The 21,218-nt window shown below is 41.3% G+C and overlaps 1 protein-coding gene across 2 annotated transcripts in view; it reads left to right on the forward strand.

Annotated features, from left to right (window-relative positions):
- Positions 1-247: 247 nt before the first annotated feature.
- Positions 248-21,218, forward strand: part of ATR (ATR checkpoint kinase) — a 113,043-nt gene continuing 92,072 nt past the window's right edge. The window contains exons 1-4 of one of the 2 annotated variants that reach the window (XM_075861472.1): positions 248-404; positions 2,217-2,308; positions 16,745-16,894; positions 19,130-20,013. In XM_075861472.1, the coding sequence (XP_075717587.1) occupies positions 334-404; positions 2,217-2,308; positions 16,745-16,894; positions 19,130-20,013 (1,197 nt within the window). In that variant the 5' untranslated portion in view covers positions 248-333. Of the gene's footprint in view, positions 405-2,216; positions 2,309-12,180; positions 12,291-16,744; positions 16,895-19,129; positions 20,014-21,218 lie in introns of those variants that run through there. The other variant, XM_075861473.1, reaches the window with a different exon arrangement.

Consider the following 21,218-nt stretch of genomic DNA (forward strand, 5'->3'; position numbering starts at 1 on the left):
AGAATTAGGCGTCATGGCAGCAATATTGGTTGTCACCCTGCTTTCCCAGAAAAAGATCAATACGTAAATCGGACGCACCGCCGGTACTGGCTACATTTTGGTGGCCCGACTCGGACAGACATGTTGCCCCCGCGCACTATGGTAGATTATACTGTAAGGCGATATCCGCCAAAGTCTGGTGTGTGCGTCATTTTAGCAGTGATGGAAATAAATTCCTCTCGCGAGATTTGTGAAGTTTTGGCCCAATCCGGCCACTGTACTGAGCACTGTACCCGTCACATGCCGCTTGTTTCGGATTGTTTACCCGGGAGTTGAGAAGATAGATGACAGCTGATGATGGCGGCGGCGGCGGATCCCGGGCTGGAAATGGCCTCTATGATACCGGCCCTGCGGGAGCTGGCCAGGTAATGGGCTGAATAAAGAGTTTCCACACGTGTTCGCCTGCCGTGTCGGAATTATTAGTCGCGACATGTCCTGCCTTCAGCTGGGATGTGTGGTTCTGCAGTGGAAGATAACAGACTAGTATTATCGGTAGTGTCTCAGAAACAACAATGTAAAAACTGGCATTAGAGATGTATTTATTAGTAAGTCATTAGTAAAAATAAATCCGATATTATTGGATGTCTAAATCAAGTTTTTGCCCTACGTTTAGCGTGTATGTGAAGAAATCTCCTGACATACATGCTAAGGCCCCATGCACACTTCCGTAAAAAATTTCCGTAATTGCGGACCGCAATACAGTCCACAATTACGGACCTGCCTGGTTCTATACCGTTATTTCATGTATTTCAATACCAAGCTGTGCGGCCGCACAGCTTAGCATTGTAACACATGAATGTATAAGAGCGGGGCTGCGGCTGTGTAATACAGTCACTTCCCCGCTCCTGAGTCCTGACAAGTGTGCGCCGTCAGCATGATGTGATGCGGCCGGCGCTGCACTAATGAGCGGTGGCACTGAAGAGAGAACATGGTGGGCGCACTGCAAAACACTCCCATGTTCTGTCTTCTGTGCTTGAAACGCCACACATTAGTGCGACGCCGACCGCATCGCCTCATGCTGACCGCGTGCGCACTTATTGTCAGGAGCAGGGCAATGGCTGTATTACACAGCCGCAGCCCCGCTCTATAACGGCGGAGATCAGAGAAACCTCTCATCTCCGCAGTTATTCCCATGAATGCTGCGATCAAAGCTGACCGCAGCATTCAAGGGGAAAATGAGAAGGGGGAATGCCTTCTGGATGAGTCACAGGGAATCCCTGTGACGCGATTGAGGGACATACCATATATGGTCAGACAGCCCAGGGTCCATAGAAGGACCCCAGGGCTGTCTTACCATATATTCCTGTTAAGGTATACTTAGGTATGTCCTAACAACTGCCTGTGTACTATACGTACACAGGCTAATGTACTGGCATATATCTGATATATGCCAGTACATTAAAGTGATGTTAAATTAAAAAAAATACACGTACACATTTTCTCGATACATAAAATATACACACATTCGGTATTGGCGCGGCCGTAGTAACCTTCACAACAATTTTTTTGTGTCATTTATGATGTTTACGCTGTAAAAAAAAAAAAAAAATCTCTCTCTTTCATTTATTAATGTGAGGCACGAGGTGTGATGAATTTAACCTCCATGTGCCTCACATTAATAGTAATTAACCCCATCATGTAGCTTATACATTAACCCATTATGACTATGAGAAACATGATGGGGTTAATTACTATTAATGTGCGGCACATTCAAAATGCATCACACCACGCGCCGCACATCAGAAAAATGGAAGAACTTTTTTTTTTTTATTACTGTTGGCAAAGTATCGTTTTCGTATCGAAATCGCAATACTACACAAAGTATCAGTATCGAAATCCAAATTCTGGTATGGTGACAGCCCTACACTTATTAGCTATCTATATGACCGTAATGACCTCCGTGTGCTGTCTGTTATTTTTACTGAGTCTAGTGCGAGAGTCGGACCAAAGTAGTGCATGCGGCACTTTTCTCTCCGCGGACTGTGTTGAAAATCAGACGTGTTCGGTACGCCGTACTATTGCTAGCACACATGCGTATGTTTAGAAATATCTCTATAGAACATATAAAGCGGTTGTGGGGTAATGACTACTGACAGATTCCATTTAACAATGAAGCTACACACTATGAATGACACGTAATGTGAAGAGAAGTGTCACTTCTGTTCTGTTTGTTCTAGTGCCAGCTCAGAGTCTTATGAAACAGTTGTTCAGAAACCAAGACAGATTCTCTGCCAGTTCATAGACCGGATCCTTACAGACGTAGATGTTGGTAAGTGATGTTCAACTCGGATATGTTCTTTTTTTATACTGTGCAAGGCACCATTCACATCATATTTTTGCCCTACATTTTCTTACTTTCAGGACTGTTATCAACCTGTTAAAAAAAGAGGAAAAAAGTTTGTTATATAGTGAATTCTTCTCCTGTCTTTCACAAACGGTTCTCCATAGGTCTGTGTATTAAAGGGGTTTTTCCATCTTTGACATTTGTGGCATATCCAGAGACCAGAGTATATGCCATAAGTGTCGGATAGATGTGGGTCCCACCTCTGCGACCAGCACCTATCTCTATAACGGGGGCCCCTAAATCCTGTTCTGCCTTTCTCGGCTCCTGCTTCCTCCCGGCCACTTCCTGATTAGGTGGTCAGGCGTTACGGAAACAGCTGAGCTACGCTGTTTCCATAACTCCCATAAAAGTGAATGGCAATTACGGAAACACCGTAGCATGGCGAACTACTCTGTTTCTGGAACTTGGGAGCTACTGAAACAGCGTAGTTTGCCATGCTATGCTGATTCATGTCTATGGGAGTTACGAAAACAGTGTAGTTCAGTGAGCTTGGCTGTTTTCGTAGCTCCCAAGCACCTATCAGGAAGTTGTCTAAGCCGAGCAAGGTAGAATGGGGTTTAAGGGGCCACCTTGTACAGATAGGTGTAGGTCACAGTGGTTAGACCTGCATCTATCGGACATTTGTGGCAGACCCAGCACTGCTACCTGCACCTATATTGAGAACGGGGGTCTCCCCACCCCCGTTTTGTCTGGTGCGGCGGTCGCTGGCCACAGAATCCAAACGGGGACTAGTGGAGAAAGGGTCGCGCGTGCGTCATCATCACAATACAACAGCTGTAAAAATGAAAACACATTGTATTGTGACCTCATTAACCATTTTAGTGCCAAGGATGTAATACATTATCTTTAATGCTTGCCGTGGTTAGAATATAAGAGCTAGAGCCAGAAGATTTCAAATGATACCAGCTGCAATATTCTAGTTGCAGTATTCAGGGCACTGCACTCTTGAAGTCAGGAAGCAGCATATAAAGTTTTTTACTAACTCTGTGCTGCTGTAAGGGAGAGGGGGGAGCTGCAGGTGACATCAGGAAGAAGGATCACAGCCTGTTACTGTCCTCTCTGCCCCTGTACAGCCACCAGTGACTCCTGGGGGAAATAATACAGAAACGTTTCTTAATTTTCTCTCCTCTCTTACCATAAGAGAGGATATGTGTTCTCTTGTCACATTTAGGGGGATGTTTTTTTTAAATTTTATTTCTAGAAAAGGGATGAGAAGATTAGTAGTTGCACATCTACTGCAATACCCCTGCAGCACCAACAAAGTGTAAATAATGCATTACATGGTGCCGAATATTATATCGAAATCCATTGGCTGTCTGTTTAATGCCGAGTCCTCCAGAGGGAGAGACAGTCTTTGTAGCTGTTATCTGCTTTGGTTAGTTGTTAAAGGTCCAAAATTAGGTACCCCTCTCTATTAACTTAGAATGCCTTAATATGCTATTTGAAAATAACCAGACAGCCCATTTAATATAGAACACATGTTGTAAATGAAGACACATGTCGCATACACTATTGTGACAAACTAATGAAAATGGAACATAGTTTGACATCATTATAATAGAACACAGCTTATAAACGAAAACACAGCCCACTGTGACATAATGCAAGGGTTTCTCCAGGCATTTTATATTGATGGCCTATCATTCACCAATATCAGATCAGCTGACTGAAGGGGCCGCACCGTACACATACATAGAGGCTTTGCCCGGGATTGCAGCTCAGTCCTCACTTGAATTGGAACGGAATTGCGAACCCAGGCGCAGCTGCTTCGAATGTGTATGACGCTGTGTCTGTAAACTGTGAAATGACTCGGGGACTAACGCTGTGGCCCCTTTAGTTAGCTGATCGACGGGGGGTTCCAGGAGTCTGACCCTTACTGATCTGATATTGATGACTGTCAGAGTTGCTCTCATAGGTAGATCAATTTAGAAGTATACATATATACATTCCGATATACGGCTGGAGAATAACCCAGACACACAATGTTTGGTGTATCATGCAGATTTCCTGCAAAACCATGAGAATGAGGTTTATTTATAACTTACGGCTTTCAGTTAAAAACCATCAACCAATCCGATAATTACAACAGTAGGGTATATACGTCACTTTTGCTTAAAGTAAACGACTTAAATATGTCTAGACTATTACATGGTATTATCTATGTTCTGTATGACACATAACAATGTCATAAATAACAACAATGTTTTCTTATCCGTAGTATCTTAGGGTGCCATGTGCATCCTGTTCTGCGTGGGACTAGAATTATTTTCCTGTTTCAAAACTGCTTATGAGACAATTTTATACAATGAATATTCTTTAATTGATAGTTATTTTGATAATAAATAAAACTATAATCTTAAAAAACTTTAATCTCAATTACTCTTACATGACCTATACTAAGGATAAGCTATCATTGTAAAATGCCCGGAGAACCCCTTTAACATTGAACACAATGTATTCTAATATCATCACGGTAAAATACAGCTTAGGCTTCGTTCACATCTGTGCTAGCGCTCCGTTCTGACGTTCCATAGGTTTTCGTTTCCATCACCATTAATTTTAATGGTGACGGATCCAATGCCAATGGTTTCCGTTTGTCTCTGTTGTGCAAGGGTTCCGTCGTTTTGACTGATTCAATACCGTAGTCGACTATTCATCCTGTCAAAACAACGGAAACCATTGGCACCGGATCCGTCACCATTGAAATTAATGGTGATTGAAACGGAAACCTATGGTTTGTGTCTGTGAGGGCTCCTTTCCGTCGGAACGGAGCTCTAGCGCAGATGTGAAGGAAGCCTTACTACTGAAAACACATCCTATTCCGACATTATCATCATAGATCACAATGTGTAAATTAAGTCACAAGCCCTTGTTACATAATCTCAAAAATTCACAGCCTATAAATTAAGACAACATCACAATAGAACATAATGTATAAATAACAACACTTTCTTTTGGAACACTATTATTATAATAGTACAAAGCTTTTAACCCCTTAATACCGAAGCAATTTTTTAATTTTTTCCATCGTCGCATTCATAACTTTTTTATTTTTGCGTCGACATAGCTGTATAAGGACTTTTTTTTTGCGGGACAAGTTGTATTTTATAATAGCACCATTTTGGGGTAAATATAATTTATTGATTAACTTTTAGTGGGGTACTGGAAAAAAATGTTTACATTTCGCCATTTTTTTGCGTCTTAATTTTACGCTCGTTTACCGTGTGGTATAAATAATATAATAACTTTATTCAGCGGGTCGTTACGATTGCGGCGACACCAAATTAATATATTTTTTTTTTATGTTTTCCTACTTTTACACAGTAAAAACAAATTTTTTTCAAAATTATTTGCTTTTGTGTACCCATATTTTAAGAGCCATAACTTTTTTTTATTTTTTGACCGATGCAGCTTTTTTTTGCGGGACAACTTGTAGTTTTTATTGGTACCATTTTGGAGTAGATGCGACGGTTTGATCACTTTTTATCAAATTCTTTTGAAGGCAGGATGAACAGAAAACAGCAATTCTGGCGTTGTTTTTTTATTATATTTTTTACGGCGTTTACCGTGCGGGTTAAATAATGCAATCGTTTTATAGTTGCGTTCGTTACGGACGCGGCGATACCAAATATGAGTAACTTTTAATTTTTTTCATAATAAAGTATTTTGTAAGGGGAAAAAGTGTTTTTTTTTTTTTTTTTTTTTACTTGGTACATTTATTTTTTTTTATTTTTTTTTTAGTCCCACTTTCAGTCCCACTAGGGGACTTTTCTGTGCAAACTTTTGATCGCTATTATAATACACTGCAATACTTCTGTATTGCAGAGTATTATTGACGTTCAGTGTAAGGCTATGTTCACACGGGGTATTTTGCCGAGTTTTTTGACGCGGAAACCGCGTCGCAAAACTCTGCAGAAACGGCCCGAGAACGCCTCCCATTGATTTCAATGGGAGGCGTCGGCGTCTTTTTCCCGCGATCAGTAAAACTGCCTCGTGGGAAAAAGAAGCGACATGCCCTATCTTCGGGCGCTTCCGCCTCTGACCTCCCATTGACTTCAATGGGAGGCAGGAGAAAGCGTACTTCTCGCTGTTTTATGCCCGCGGCGCTCAATGACCGCGGGCGAAAAACGGCGTGCAGGGAGAGGAATATCTGCCTCAAAATTCCAAACGGAATTTTGAGGCAGATATTCCTCCCCCAAAATACTCCGTGTGAACATAGCCTAAAACTGACAGGCACCTGTTAGGTCATGCCTCTGGCATGGCCTAACAGGCAATTACTAAAGGTGGACCTGGGGACCTTTTATTAGGCCCCCAGGCTGCCATAGAACCCATCGACACCGCGCGATGCACGCGGGGATGCCAGTGGGATGAGAGAGGGAGCCCCCTCCCTCTAAAATCACTCAGATGTGGCGCTCGCTATTGAGCGACGCATCTGAGGGGTTAAATATGACCAGAGACCACTGCTAGTGGTCTCCGATCGTTGCCCTGAAGCCCGAGGCTATTACTAACAGCCGGGCTTCAGCATCACTCCGCACGATGCAAGGAAAGTTCTTCTGAAGTGCCAACGTGAAAAGGCGGCGCTTCAGAAGAACTACCCTGAACGGCCGACGTAAAAACACTATATGCCGGTCATTAAGGGGTTAAATAAAGACACAGGCAGTTGTAACATCATTAATATAACAGTGTATAATGACATCATCACATTAGAACTCAGTATTTAAATAGACATATCCCATTGTTACATCAGAATAGGATATAGCTTTGAAATAAAGATAAATACTATTGTGACATCATCACAATAGATGACTGTATGCAATAAAGACCTAACAATCGTGTCATCATCACCATAAAACTCAGCCTAGTAATAAAGATAAACACTTTTTTTTACACCATCAAAATACAACCCAGTGGGCAAATAATACAGGCTATTGTGGCATCATCAAGATAGACCACAATGTGTAGATGAAGACAGAGGCCCTTGTGACATTACAAAATAGTTTTCTCGTGACACATTAGACTTTATGTTACTGGCAAAATTTGCTCGATACGTTCAGTATTTAATTGTGAAAACACCAAAATTTAGCGAAAAATTGCAAAAATTTTTATTTTTCTCAATTTAAATGTATCTGCTTGTAAGACAGGCAGTTATACCGCACAAAATGGTTGCTAATTAATATCCCCCATATGTCTACTTTAGATTAGCATAGTTTTTTGAACATCCTTTTATTTTTCTAGGACGTTCCAAGGCTTTGAACTTTAGCAGCAATTTCTCAAATTTTTAAGAAAATTTCCAAAGGCCATTTTTAGAGGGGCCAGTTCAGTTGTGAAGTGGCTTTGTGGGCCTTATATATTAGAAACCCCCATTTTAAAAACTTCGCCCCTCAAAGTATTCAAAACAGCATTTAGAAAGTTTTTTTTAACCCTTTAGACGTTTCACAAGAATTAAAGCAAAGTAGAGGTGAAATGTACAAATATAATTTTTTTTTGCAGAAATTAATTTTTAATCCATTTTTTTTGTAAGACAGAAAGTTTTACAAGAGAAACGCAGCCCAATATTTATTGCCCAGGTTCTACAGTTTTTAGAAATATCCCACGTGTGGTAATGGACTGAAGCACAGGCCTCAGAAGCAAAGGAGTACCTAGTGGATTTTGGGCCTCCTTTTTATTAGAATATATTTTAGGCACCATGTCAGGTTTGAAGGGCTCTTGCGGTGACAAAAAAGTGGAAATCCCCCAAAAGTGACCCCATTTGGGAAACTAGACCCCTCAAGGAAATTATTTAGGGGTATAGTGAGCATTTGGACCCCACAGGTTTATTGCAGAAGTTATTTGAAGTAGGCCGTGAAAATTAAAATCTACATTCTTTCAAAGAAAATGTAGGTTTAGCTAATTTTTTCTCATTTACACAAGGACTGAAGGAGAAAAAGCAACATTTGTAAAGCAATTTCTCCCGAGTAAAACAATACCCCACAAGTGGTAATAAACGGCTGTTTGGACACACGGCAGGACTTAGAAGGGAAAGAGCGCTATTTGACTTTTGGAGATCACATTTAGCAGGAATGGTTTGCCGAGGCCATGTCGCATTTGCAAAGCCCCCGAGGGGACAAAATATTGAAAACGCCCAAAAAGTGACTCCATTTAGGAAACTACACCCCTTGAGGAATTAATCTAGGGGTGTAGTAAGCATTTTGACCCCACAGATGTTTCATAGAATTTATTAGACTTGGGCAGTGAAAATAAAAACAATCCTTTTTCTTCAATAAGACATAGCTTTAGCGCAAAATTTGTCATTTTCTCAACGGAAAAAAAGAACCCAACATTTGTAAAGCAATTTCTCCCGAGTACGGCAATACCCCATATGTGGTCATAAACTGCTGTTGGGCACACTGCAGGGCTCAGAAGGAAAGGAGCGCCATTTGGAGTGCAGATTTTGCTGGATTGGTTTCTGGGCGCCTGCGGGACCAAAACAGTGGAAACCCCCCAGAAGTGACCCCATTTTGGAAACTACACCCCTCAATGCATTTATCTAGGGGTGTAGTAAGCATGTTAACCCTGCAGGTGTTTTGTAGAAATTAGTGTGCACTCGATGTTGCAGAGTGAAAATGGGATTTTTTCCATAGATATGCCAATATGAGGTGCCCAGCTTGTGCCACCATAACAAGACAGCTCTCTAATTATTATGCGGTGTTTCCCAGTTCTAGAAATACCCTACATGTGGCCCTAATCTTTTGCCTGGACATTCGACCAGGCTCAGGAGTGAAAGCGTACCATGTAAAATTGAGGCCTAATTTGGCGATTTACAAAGTAGTCGTTCACAATTGCAGAGGGTCAGATATGAAATAATAAAAAGAAACCCCTGAGAAGTGACCCCATTTGGAAACTACACCCCTCAAGGCATTTATTAAGGGATGTAGTGAGCTTTTTCACCCCACAGGTCTTTTCCATAAATTAATGTGCTGCGGATGGTGCAAATTAAAAATTTATATTTTTCCCTAGATATGCCATTTCAGTGGCAAATATGTCATGCCCAGCTTGTGCCACTGGAGACACACACCCCAAATATTGTTAAAAGGGTACTCCAATGTATGACAATGCCATATATGTGGAAGTACATGGCTGTTTGGGCACACTGTAGGGCTCGGAAGGGAGGGAGCACCATTTGGCTTTTGGAGCGTGGATTTTGATTTGTAGTATTTTTGTTTGGAGTTTTACCGGTATTTCAGTTTATAATGTGGGGGTACATGTAAGCTGGGCAGAGTATATCAGGGGCGTAGTCAGGTCGTATAATAATGGGGTAAAAACCACAATAAAATAATCCATAGATATTTGTTACGCTGTGAAGCAACCCTTTCTGCACAGGCCAGTGTCGCACTGATAAATGTCCTTCCTTATCCCCCTTTTGGTCCACACTCAGCACCTTTGCAGTTTGGGGAATTTTGCTGGGAAAGTGTTGTCCTGGAATAATACGGGCACCCTCGCTTGCAGCAGATATGTTTGGGCCCTCCCCTTCCTGGTTCCCTAATTTTAGGACCTTGATAAGTCGCCTCTTGAAACAGAAGAAATGGTCCCCTCGGGCCTGCACAACTGCATATCCTTTCTTACCTGACTTTTTGGAGCCTTAACTAATTTTATTTTTTCATAGACTTAGTGGTATGAGGGCTGTTTTTTTCCGGGATGAGCTGTAGTTATTATTGTTACCATTATGGGGTACATGCGACTTTTTGATCACTATTTATTTATAAGGTTTTAGTGTTTTTTTCTATATAGCGTTCACCATGCGTTATAAACTACATGTTAACTTAATTCTGCGGGCAGTACGATTCTGGCGATACCTCATTTATATCACTTTTTTATGTTTTACAACTTTTTGCACAATAAAATTACTTTTGTAAAAAGAATGTATTTTTTCTGTCGCCAAGTTGTGAGAAACATAACTTTTAAAGTTTTTTCATCGACGGAGCTGTAGGAGGGCTTGTTTTTTTGCAAGATGAGCTATAGTTTTTATAGGTACCATATTTAGATACATGCGACTTTTTGATCACTTTTTATTTCCATTTTTGTAGGGCACCAAAAAACAGACATTATGGCTATGTTTTCTATGCTTTTAATTTTTTTACGCCGTTCACTGCGTGGAATAAAAAAAACGAATATTTGTATAGTTCAGGCCGTTATGCTTGCGGCGATACCAAATATGTAGGTTTTTTTTTGGTTTTTGTTTTTCAATAATAAAGGACTTGATAAGGGAACATGGGCGATTTTGTTTTATTTTGTTACTTAAAACTTTATTATATTTTTTGCAACTCGTTTTTCACTTTATTTTTACACTTTTGTTTAGTCCCACTAGGGGACTTGAAGGTCCAACTGTCAGATATTTTTTCTAATACATTGCACTACCTATCTAAGTGCAATGCATGCTTGAGAAAGGCCCATGTGGGCTGAAACGTTGCACTGACGTATGGGTGAATAAACATTTTTTCACTGAATTGGAACCTTTGTTGTGCTGCCTATTCGTTTGGAAATATAGCGCAATGTATTAGATATTTATGTTATTCGTTGACTGCAAGCCGGTTAGGCTTCGCCTCCGGGCGGGGCCTAATAGGCTTCTGTAATGGCAGAACAGGAGGCCATTGTTGGGCCTCCTGTTGCTATAGCAGCAGTCGGCAGTCCTGCGATTGCAGTGCAGAGCTGCCGATCTGCTGCCAACCACTAAGATGCAGCGATCGCTTTCGATGGCAGGGATCGGAGATAACTCCGGTTTTTGCCGTTACAGGTGGATGTGAGCTGTAACATACAGCTGATATCCACCGCTGATGACGCCGGCTCTCCTCCTGAGCCGGCGCCATCTTGCCAACGGCTACAAAAGCCTTTTAGGCCCCGCCTCAGGGCGGGCCTGGAAGGTTTCCATACTAGGCAGACTGGGTTGCCACTATTAGACATCCGGTTGCCATTGCAGCCACTGGCACACCGGCAATTTCATTGCTGGGGTGCCGATGAGCTGTAAACACCTTAAATGCAGCGATCGCTATGGACCGCTGCATTTAAGGGGTTAATGGCAGGGATCTAAGCTAACTTCGGTCCCGCCATTACAGCAGGGTGTCCGCTGTAGGATACAGCTGACATCCGGGGATGATGGCACCGACTCTGCTTCTGAGCCGGTGCCATCCATTTGTCGTAAGTATACGACAATTTGTGAAAAGCATTGGCTCTCCATGACGTATACTTACGACAAATGTCAGGAAGGGGTTAAAGAAGCTCTCCCACAAAATCTTTTATTCTCTGGCCTGATGGAAAGGCACTTATGTAAATTGTGGCAAAGGCAGTCTTCTTACCGGTGGTTGTATTTGTGAGTAAAGGCCCTTGCAATTATCGGGCAGACAAGCGTTCATAGAACGCTCATTGCCAATAATTGCCCTGTGTAAACACTTGTTCATCTACTGATTGTATTGTTTTAGAAAATTGAAACATTATCTTTGTCAGTAGCGCATCTCCCTGTGTAATAACGTATGGGGACGAGCGATCGGAGTAACGACTGCTTGTCCCCATCCATAGCTCCATGTGAGAAGAACAAACGAGCGCTCATCAACGAGCTGTCTCATTGATTGGTGCTCGTTGCACCGGCCAATATGGGCTGGTGTAATAGGGCCCTTATCCACTCCCTTCTTGTCCTCAGCTCTGTCATGTGACCAGTATTATGACTCTCCAACTGCCACAGCGTCTCGTGTGAACAGGAAGTCAGTTTCTCTATTCATTACTATCACAGCCTCGATGTGAGTCTTGCAGAAATGAATGGAGAAACGGACTTCCTGTCCACATATGAGACGCTGTGTCCGTTGTAGAGTCCTATTGCTGGTCACATGACACAGCTGAGGACTAGAAAGGAGTGGATAACTCACAATTACAGTCACCGGTAAGAGGATACCTTCACTACAAGTTACATAATGTGCCTTTCCAACGGGCCAGGGAATAAAAAATGTTATGGGAGTGCTTCTTTAATATAGACGACAGCTTATAAATAAAGATACAACCTATTATGGCATCATTATTATAGAACACAGGGTATACAAACATCACAATAGAAAACAATGTAGACACATTCTATTTCAACATCCGCAAGATAGATCACAATTTGTAAATGAAAATGCAGGCCCATGTGAGGTCTTCATAAAAAAACACAGCTTATAAATAAAACCATACAACATCCGCCATAACATTAAAACCACCTGCCTATTATTGTGTAGATCTCACTTGTGGCGCCAAATGTGCTTTGACCCGTTGAGGCATGAACTCTACAAGACAAGGTATCCTGTGCTATCTGGCATCAAGACATTAGCAGCAGATTTAAGTCCTGTGAGTTGTGAGGTGAAGGCCTCCATGGATCGGACTTTGTGTTGCAGCATATCCCACAGATACTCGATTAGATTGAGATCTGGGGAATTTTGAGACAAAGTCAACACCTTGAACTCTTTGTCGTGTTCCTCCAAATTATTCCTGAAAATTTTTTGCAGTGTGGCAGGGCGCATTATCCTGCTGAAAGAGGCCACTTCCATTAGGGAATACTGTTGCCATCGAGGGGTGTACTTGGTCTGCAACAATTTCTAAGTAGGTGGTTTGCGTCAACGTAAGATTTTCCAGCAGAACATTGTCCAGGGCATCACCCTGCCTCCGCCAGCTTGCTTTCTTTCATAGAGAATCTTGGTGCCATCTCCTCCCCAGGTCTTTGTGAGTCAGAGAGGTATAGTAGTACTAGCGATTATGGCTTAGGCTCTGTTCAGACTGCAATTGCAGTGTTTGTTGAATCTACGTGTCAGCATATCTTACCAACGTACACGCCAAATATGTCCATAGGGCCCCATTGACCTGACATTGTAAAGAGTGCTCTGTTGGTATACATCAGTGTCGGCATACCACATTTTCTTTTTTCTTTGTTGAATAGCGTAGGAATTCCGGAAAAAATAACATATACCACAAGGCATATGTTTTTTTTATGATGGAAGTCAATCTGCGATGTATGGCATATATATATATATATATTTCATGAAGGTTTTGTGTGGAAATAGAAGCACTACGAGCTAGGTAATCATTACGTTGCTCGCGTCGATTTTTTTTTTTTTTTATGTCCACACCAAACCAGCATGAAAGCATGGCCTGATACATTACATTGCTCGCATCGCTTGTCAGTCATTCCAGACAGCTACAACAGTAAATCCTCTCAGTCTTGCACAGAAAGTCATCCTCTCTAAATAGAAGAGAAAAAATTCCTTCATCAGTGGAAGATTCTCTGCTCTGCTGGAAAAAAAGAGACCTTCAAGAGGAGTGTAGTGGCATCAAAATCGAGCAGTAACGATTTAGGCAGATGCCAGTCGTGGATACTGGGGATATATCTCTGGGATCGGTTTCTTCAGGGAATCTGGCCTTGAAGAGGTTGCCCAGGCTCAGAGCTGTTTTTTATAATAATGACCTATCCACAGGACTCAGAGTCCCAGAGTGAAGCATGCCGCTGACATCTATGTGTGCATGCTTCCGTGTTGTGCAGTAGAATACCTGCTGCTGAAGATATATCGCTGGCATCCTGGCCAGACTGACAGACGCGTAGGGTCGGGTGAAGTGAGGGAATTTTGCGTAGGGGGCAGTGGCATTGTTGTGCATCTGTACATTGGGAGAATCTGGTGCGGTCAACGCAGGCTCCTGTGTGAACGAGGGTCCAAATCACTGCTTTACCAATGTTATACGCTGATTCCATATTTTGATATCTCTGTTTACATACCCAGTCACAAAGGGTTCGCAAACGAACTAGGACTGGGAGTATTCTGTTTAATACGTTCTTAAATACACGGTTGGGCTTTTCACATTGGTGATTGTACCCCTGTTTTTAGATAGCTATGAAATAAAAATTATACATTTTACTCATTTATGACTTCAGTGAATTTTCACAGTGTATAAATTTAAAAAACATTATTTTGTGACATCATTTACATAGAACATCGCTTTTAAATAAACACAGAGGCCGTTGTGAAATAATGAATATAGAACATCATATAAAAAGACGTCCTCACAATAGAACACAGCCTCTGTATAAAAACAAACATTATTGTGATCACTGTCTGCAAAACAACAGTACAAGAATACATACGAGGAATAAACACATACACTAATGTGAGATCATAGCAATACAACATGACTTATAAAGGAAGACACTGGCTATAGTGACGTTATCACCATAGAACACAGTCTAGCAATAATGACAAACATTGTTGTGACAACATCACAATGGAATACAGACTAGGAATAAATATGAACTCTATTGTGACCGCTTCAAATTAGAACACATTAGGGCAGATTTACTAAGATGTCCAAGATTTTAGACAGCATAAATTTAGACCTGGCAGTCCGAAGATGAATTTGGCTGTGGCACATGCTGTACGATACGTTTGGCGCATCTTGCTAGACACTTTTCCTTATACCAAATCTTAGTTGGCGTACTTTTCGTTTGATGTATTTTATTCTACGCCCCTCCCGCTAAGCCATGCCCCCTTTCAAGGCACTGCTTAAAAGTGTCTAGTGAGGTTCAGCATTAGTTCAGAGCAGAGGAGCAGAGGGAGCTCCTCTGCTCGCCGAGGACTCCCCGGGCACAGTGCTACTTTAAGCCCTGTGGCCGGGGAAGCCCTTGATGTCACTGTCCATATTTGAAGATAGCGCCACCCCCTGTAGATATTGCTACACCACCTGTAGATAGCATCATTGGGACTCCCTCTAGGAGTGACATCCTCAGCCAGAGCATAGGCTGGGGATTCCATTCCTAGAGGGAACCCCTGATGTCACTGTCCATATATGGACAGTGTCCAAAGAGAGTATGGGCAGCACAGCAGAACATAAACCTCCAGGGTATCAGGAGTGCTGCCTCTTCTTCTATTTTGTCCATATATGGACAGTGACGTCAGTGGCTACTCCTGGAGCGGAATCCCTGTTACCGACACTCTGGCAGGGGATTCCACTCCAGATGTAGCCCCTGACGTCACTGTCCATACATGGACAGTGACATCAGGGGTTCCCTCTAGGAGCGGAATCCCTGGCCTATGCTCTGGCTGAGGATGCCACTTCTAGAGGGAGTCCCAATTGTGCTATCTTCAAGGGGGTGTGGCACCAACCAAGGAGGACACTGGCAGTATCTACAGAAGGCACTGTGGCAGTATCTACAGAAGGCACTGTGGCAGTATCTACAGAAGGCACTGTGGCAGTATCTAGAGAGGGCACTGTGTCAGCATCTAGAGAGGGCACTGTGTCAGCATCTAGAGAGGGCACTGTGGCAGCATCTAGAGAGGGCACTGTGGCATGATCTAGAGAGGGCAGTGTGGCAATATCTACAGAGGGCACTATGGCATTATCTAAGAAGAAGCTGCCTAATCTTGAAATTCTTGTGTCTCCCAAACACTGAAAACTGAGCCGCCAGACTGCATTTAGTAACACTTAAACTGGAAAACTGTATCGTTAAAATAGGCACGTGGAGTAAACTCGCAAATTTGCGGTAGGTTTAAATCTAGTGCTATTATTATAGTAATGTAGTATTGTTATAGTAGTTCAGATAACTAATTCATTAAAAATAATTCTGTATTGTATCAAATTTGAAGGTAATGCGGCCCGTCAACTTCACATTTTTTTCTATGTGCAGCCCATTTACCCGGCCGAGTTTGAGACCCCTGGTCTAATGTAACATCGTAACAATAGAACATAGTGTATAAATCTACACAGGTTATTATGACATCATCAACATAAACGGCAGAGTATAAATGAAAACATATTCAATTGTGAAGTAATCCCAATAAAACACAACTTCTAAATGAAGACACATTATTACATCTTAACAGTAGAACATGGCTGTATGAGATGAGAACATTACAAATACTCACATCTTCTTTCACGTTATTATGACTTGTATTATGGGGTTATTGACTTTATAAATGTTCATATGTCATTGTGATCATTTCTATATTATTGCTTCGTAATTGACTCTAATAACCAGCCTTATTATCATGGGAGAGTCCATTTGAGTATCGCAGGGATCCTTTACTGCTTATTACTGATCAGTCTTCCTTTCTTTCAATGTCTGGCTGGGTTTTATGCCAATACAATTTGATGTATTAATGGCAGTCATTTTTAGGTTACATGTGTGGGCTCAAATACATATGCAGGCAAGTAGGCTAGTGGCTACTTACGGACACATTACATTCGCAGTATAGTGGAGACTGAATCTGGTACAAAACTAGAATAATAAAATAAAGTTTGGTATATTTTAACATGATTTCTACTCTCTTCATTGATCATTGATTGTTTATTGCTGTTTTTTTGTTTGTTTTTTATCTCTAGTTGCTGTGGAGTTGTCAAAAAATACTGAATCTCAACCAAGTTCAGTAATGCTGCTGGACTTCATTCAACACATCATGAAGTCCTCACCACGTATGTTTGTCAATTCCACCAATAGCTGCCAAACCATTGAGGCAGATCAGAGTTGTATCGGTAGGTTACTTCTTTTTGGACTAAACCATTTTTATCGATCTATAGCGTTCAATGTCAGTAAAGCAAAATAAAATAATCTAAAGAGAGAGAATTTAAAGGGGTTACCCTGGATAAGAAAAAAGGATCCGCTTCCCCCGCACTCCAAAACATCACCATATTTGTTCACAGGCACCACCTCCCCATTCAAGTAAATGGTGCTGAACTGCAATAACGAGACAGCCCATGGACAGATGTGGCACTGCAAATGTATAAGAAAGGATATCCTTTATCCTAATCCTTGACAACCCCTTTAAAATCTATTCTATTCAGTAGTTTTATGCCCTGTTCACACTGAGTTTTTTTTTACGTGGAAAACGCGCTAAAAACGGCCAAAAATGCCTCCCATTGATTTAAAGGCATTTTTTTCCCGCGAGCGGTAAAACAGTCTCGCGGGAAAAAGAAGCGACATGCCCTATCTTCGGGCGTTTACATCTCTGACCTCCCATTGACATCAATGGGAGGCAGAGAAAGTGTATTTCGCTGCGTTTTTGCCTGCGGCGCTCAATGGCCGCTGGTGAAAAACACGGCAATTGGCGTGCAGGCAGATCAAAATCTGCGTCAAAACTCCAGGCGGAATTTTGAGGCCGAATTTTCTGCCTGCAAAAAAACTCTGCGTGAACTGACCCTTAGACAAGAACTACACAGTGACCTTTCATGTGACTTTTTTCCGTACTTTTCTGGAAGTGTTCAAAAGAGTCGCATAACACGAATGGTCACCCCACACATAAAAGTTGTTCTCAATTGTAATTTTGGTGGGATAACATGTTGCAGATGCATTAAGTTACACAAATTGTGCAGTGTACTTTTATGGATGTTCTGTTGCAGGTCCTCATGTTTCTTTAGCCTTAACCCCTTAAGCCATTTTTTATTTTTTTCCTTTTTGTTTTTCACTCCCCGCGTTCCAGGAGTTATAACTTTTTTATTTTTCTGTCAATAGGGTGGTGTGAGGGCTTATTGTTTGCGGGAGGAGTTGTAGTTTCTAATGGTTCCTAAAGTACTATATAATGTACTGGGAAATTGAAAAAAAATTCTTTGCGGGCTGAAATTGGACATTGTTTTTCAGTTTTTACGGCTTTCACGGTGCGGTAAAAACGGCAACTTAACTTTATTCTGCGGCTCAATACGAGTAATAAAATATAAAAAAAACAATATAAATTTGGCATTACCGTACTTTAAAAATTGTTTTGTTTCATCACATTCTGAGAGCCACAACTTTTTTTATTTTTTCGTAGATTGAGCGGTGTGGGGGCTTATTTTTTGTGGGACAAGCTGTCGTTTTTATTAGTACCATTTTTTGGTATGTACAACATTTTGATTACGGTTTATTAACATTTTTTTCAGAGCTAAGGTGAGCAAAAATCAGCGATTTTGGCGGTTTAAATTTTTGTTTTTTTACTGTGTTCACCGTATGCGTTAAATAATGGTATATTGTAATAGTTCAGACTTTTACGGATGCAGCAATACCATATATTTTTTTTTTTATTTTTTTACTACTAATAACTTTATTAAACGTTATTTTTTTAACACCATTTATTAGTCCCCCTAGGGGACTTGAACCAGCGATCGTTAGATTTAATGGTATATTTAGATGAGTGTGTTGAGATACAGAACCAAATAAGAACATTTAGTTCTGTATCAATGTGTATACTGGTGTATTTTTTATTTTTTTTTGTTTTTTACATCTGTGTTTATTCTATAGGTTATTTGGATTTTTTGGTGGCTGGCTGTAGACATACTCCCTGCTCTCTCTGAGTCCTCTCTGCCACCACTTAAATGCAAAATACAGTTCTGGTACATAACACGTACAGTTGACATACTCCTAATGCACACTGTATATAAAAAAAAAATTAAGATTTCTATGGAAGCAAACGTCTGCAATACGGGTCGGCCTATAAAAATACACTCATCATTCTTTCCCCTATTTCTTGCTAGCCTATCAATTGTATGTTAGCAAGAAGTAGGAGACAAATGGAAGAGTGAATACACAGAGCTTGTTTTAGTCTTTAACCATGGAGACACATAGGTCTGTATAGCAGCTATACACTCACAGTAGGGTATTTTTAATCAAGGCTTTTTGCAAAGGATCTTAATTTTTTTATTTTAGATACATTGGAGCAATAAAAATAAAAAAATGTTTGCAAAGTTGTACATAGCTTTTAACTTAGGAGAGTCACCAATATGTTTTCTTTCTATCAGAGTTTAGCAATTGGATAATCACCAGGCTCCTCCGGATCGCTGCCACACCAAGCTGCAAGCCTTTACACAAGAAAATTGCTGGCGTCGTGCATTCATTGCTCTTCCTTTTTAAGATTAAAAGTCCATCTCTTTTTGGCAAACTTACAAATGATTTTCTGCATCTCTTTGAAGATCTTATTCATTTGCATAAAGAAAGCTTGGACGGGTCTGCAGAATGGCCTTCAACCGTAAGAAGGTTTTTATACAACGGAATGGAAAGCCAGGCCAATCTGAGGTCCGCTCCTTTTCAGCTGATGAATATGCAGCAAGTGGAGTCCCTAGAAACAACCATGTTAATGGTCTTGACTGACAATGATTCTGATATCTCTGCGTTTTATTTCCAAAGACAGAACCTAGTACTTTGGGGGATTGGGTGTTCGATGCTAGATTATGGGGGTTCACAGCTCAAAGTTCTGTCTTTACATTTTCTAAAGGCGCTCATCAGTTTGGGAGGACCTCCAGAGCAGCCTGCACACTTCTTCTTCTGTGTATTTTTTGGAATGCTGGCCTATATAAATGACATGGACTTAGAAGAACAATTGCTCTTTGAAATTCCACTATTAGATTTTGTGAAGGTTTTGTTTCCACCTGAGCCGGAGTCGTACTTGAACATAGGACCGGTCTACCTTAACATTTTGTTCAAGAAGTTAGCACTTATGTTTGAAGGAGGTATCTTGAAGGTTATCCAGTCTGGCACCTTGAGAGAAGCACTTTGTCATATTGTACAGTACTTTCTGACTATTGTACCTCCAGGCTATGAATCTGCTAAGGAGGTTCGGAATGATCATGTCCATTGTATCTGTAAGGCCTTTGTTGATGTCCTAGGATATCAGAGTCAGCAAATGGTAAGAAATGTTATTCATGTAAGTCAGTAAATGATGGTAGGCAGATATCCAGGCACACTAAATAAAGCATTTCCCAATATGCTCAGTTAGGCATGGCATCACCAATGATCCCGATACGGGATAAGTTTGATTATTTATATAGCTTTTCAGAATTTTTCTAAGACGTGGAAGGGTCAGCTTACTTATCAGCCTGTACCTAATCCTACAGAAGCTGTACAATCTGTAAATGTGACAAAACCAGAATCTTTTCACTCACAGAACACTACTGTCACTGTGCAAGATTTGAGAAAGTAGATGATTTATTATGTCTTTTATGTGAATGAAGCCCTCCTGGGTAGAAACAGGTTACGAAACCTGCAGGTCCTGTAACCGACCCTTTACATGCTGTATTCTGATTAGCTGCTGCAACATGACTTACAAATTAGCAGGAAAGGGGAAAGTAAAGACAGGGCACAAGGGGCTGGAGCACGATCAGCGTACCAGGAGAATAAAAGTGGAAAGAGTTGTGCCATGGGTGTGACACACCTTGCTTTATAGGCACTTTTTAAGGTCGATTTTATCCAGGATAAATGCATGTAAAATCAATGGTAAATTATAAATGGCCGCCTTTGACTTTTCCTACTGAACTGCATTGCTTGTACAATCAAATTTGTGTCAGTAATTTAAATGCCAATCTTAGGGCCGGTTCACATCAGCGTTTGCTTTCCGTTTAGGGGTTCCGTTGGAGGTTTCCGTCGGGTGAACCCCTCAACGGAAAGTCAAACGGAAACCTTAGCTTCCCTTTGCATCATCATTGATATCAATGGTGACGGAAACATTGCCAATGGTTTCCGTTTGTCACCGTTCCGGCAGGTTTCCTTTTTATCGACGGAACCAATAGCGCAGTCGACTGCGCTATTGATTCCGTCGCAAAAACAAAACCCTGCCGGAACGGTGACAAACGGAAACCATTAGCAATGTTTCCGTCACCATTGATATCAATGGTGGGGCAAAGGTAAGCTAAGGTTACCCCTGAACGGAAAGCGTACGCTGATGTGAACCGGCCATTAGACCTTGTTCACATCTGTGTCAGTCTTTCCATTGTTCTGCTCAGAGGAGCAGAAGAATGAAAAATAGCATTTACTTTAATGGGTTCTGTCCGGATGATCTTACTGGAAACAATAGCACGGCGTTCTGCGCTATTGTTTCAGGTATTTTGGTCCGAC

This window comes from Rhinoderma darwinii, chromosome 4, assembly GCF_050947455.1.
Source record: "Rhinoderma darwinii isolate aRhiDar2 chromosome 4, aRhiDar2.hap1, whole genome shotgun sequence".
NCBI lineage: Eukaryota > Metazoa > Chordata > Amphibia > Anura > Rhinodermatidae > Rhinoderma > Rhinoderma darwinii.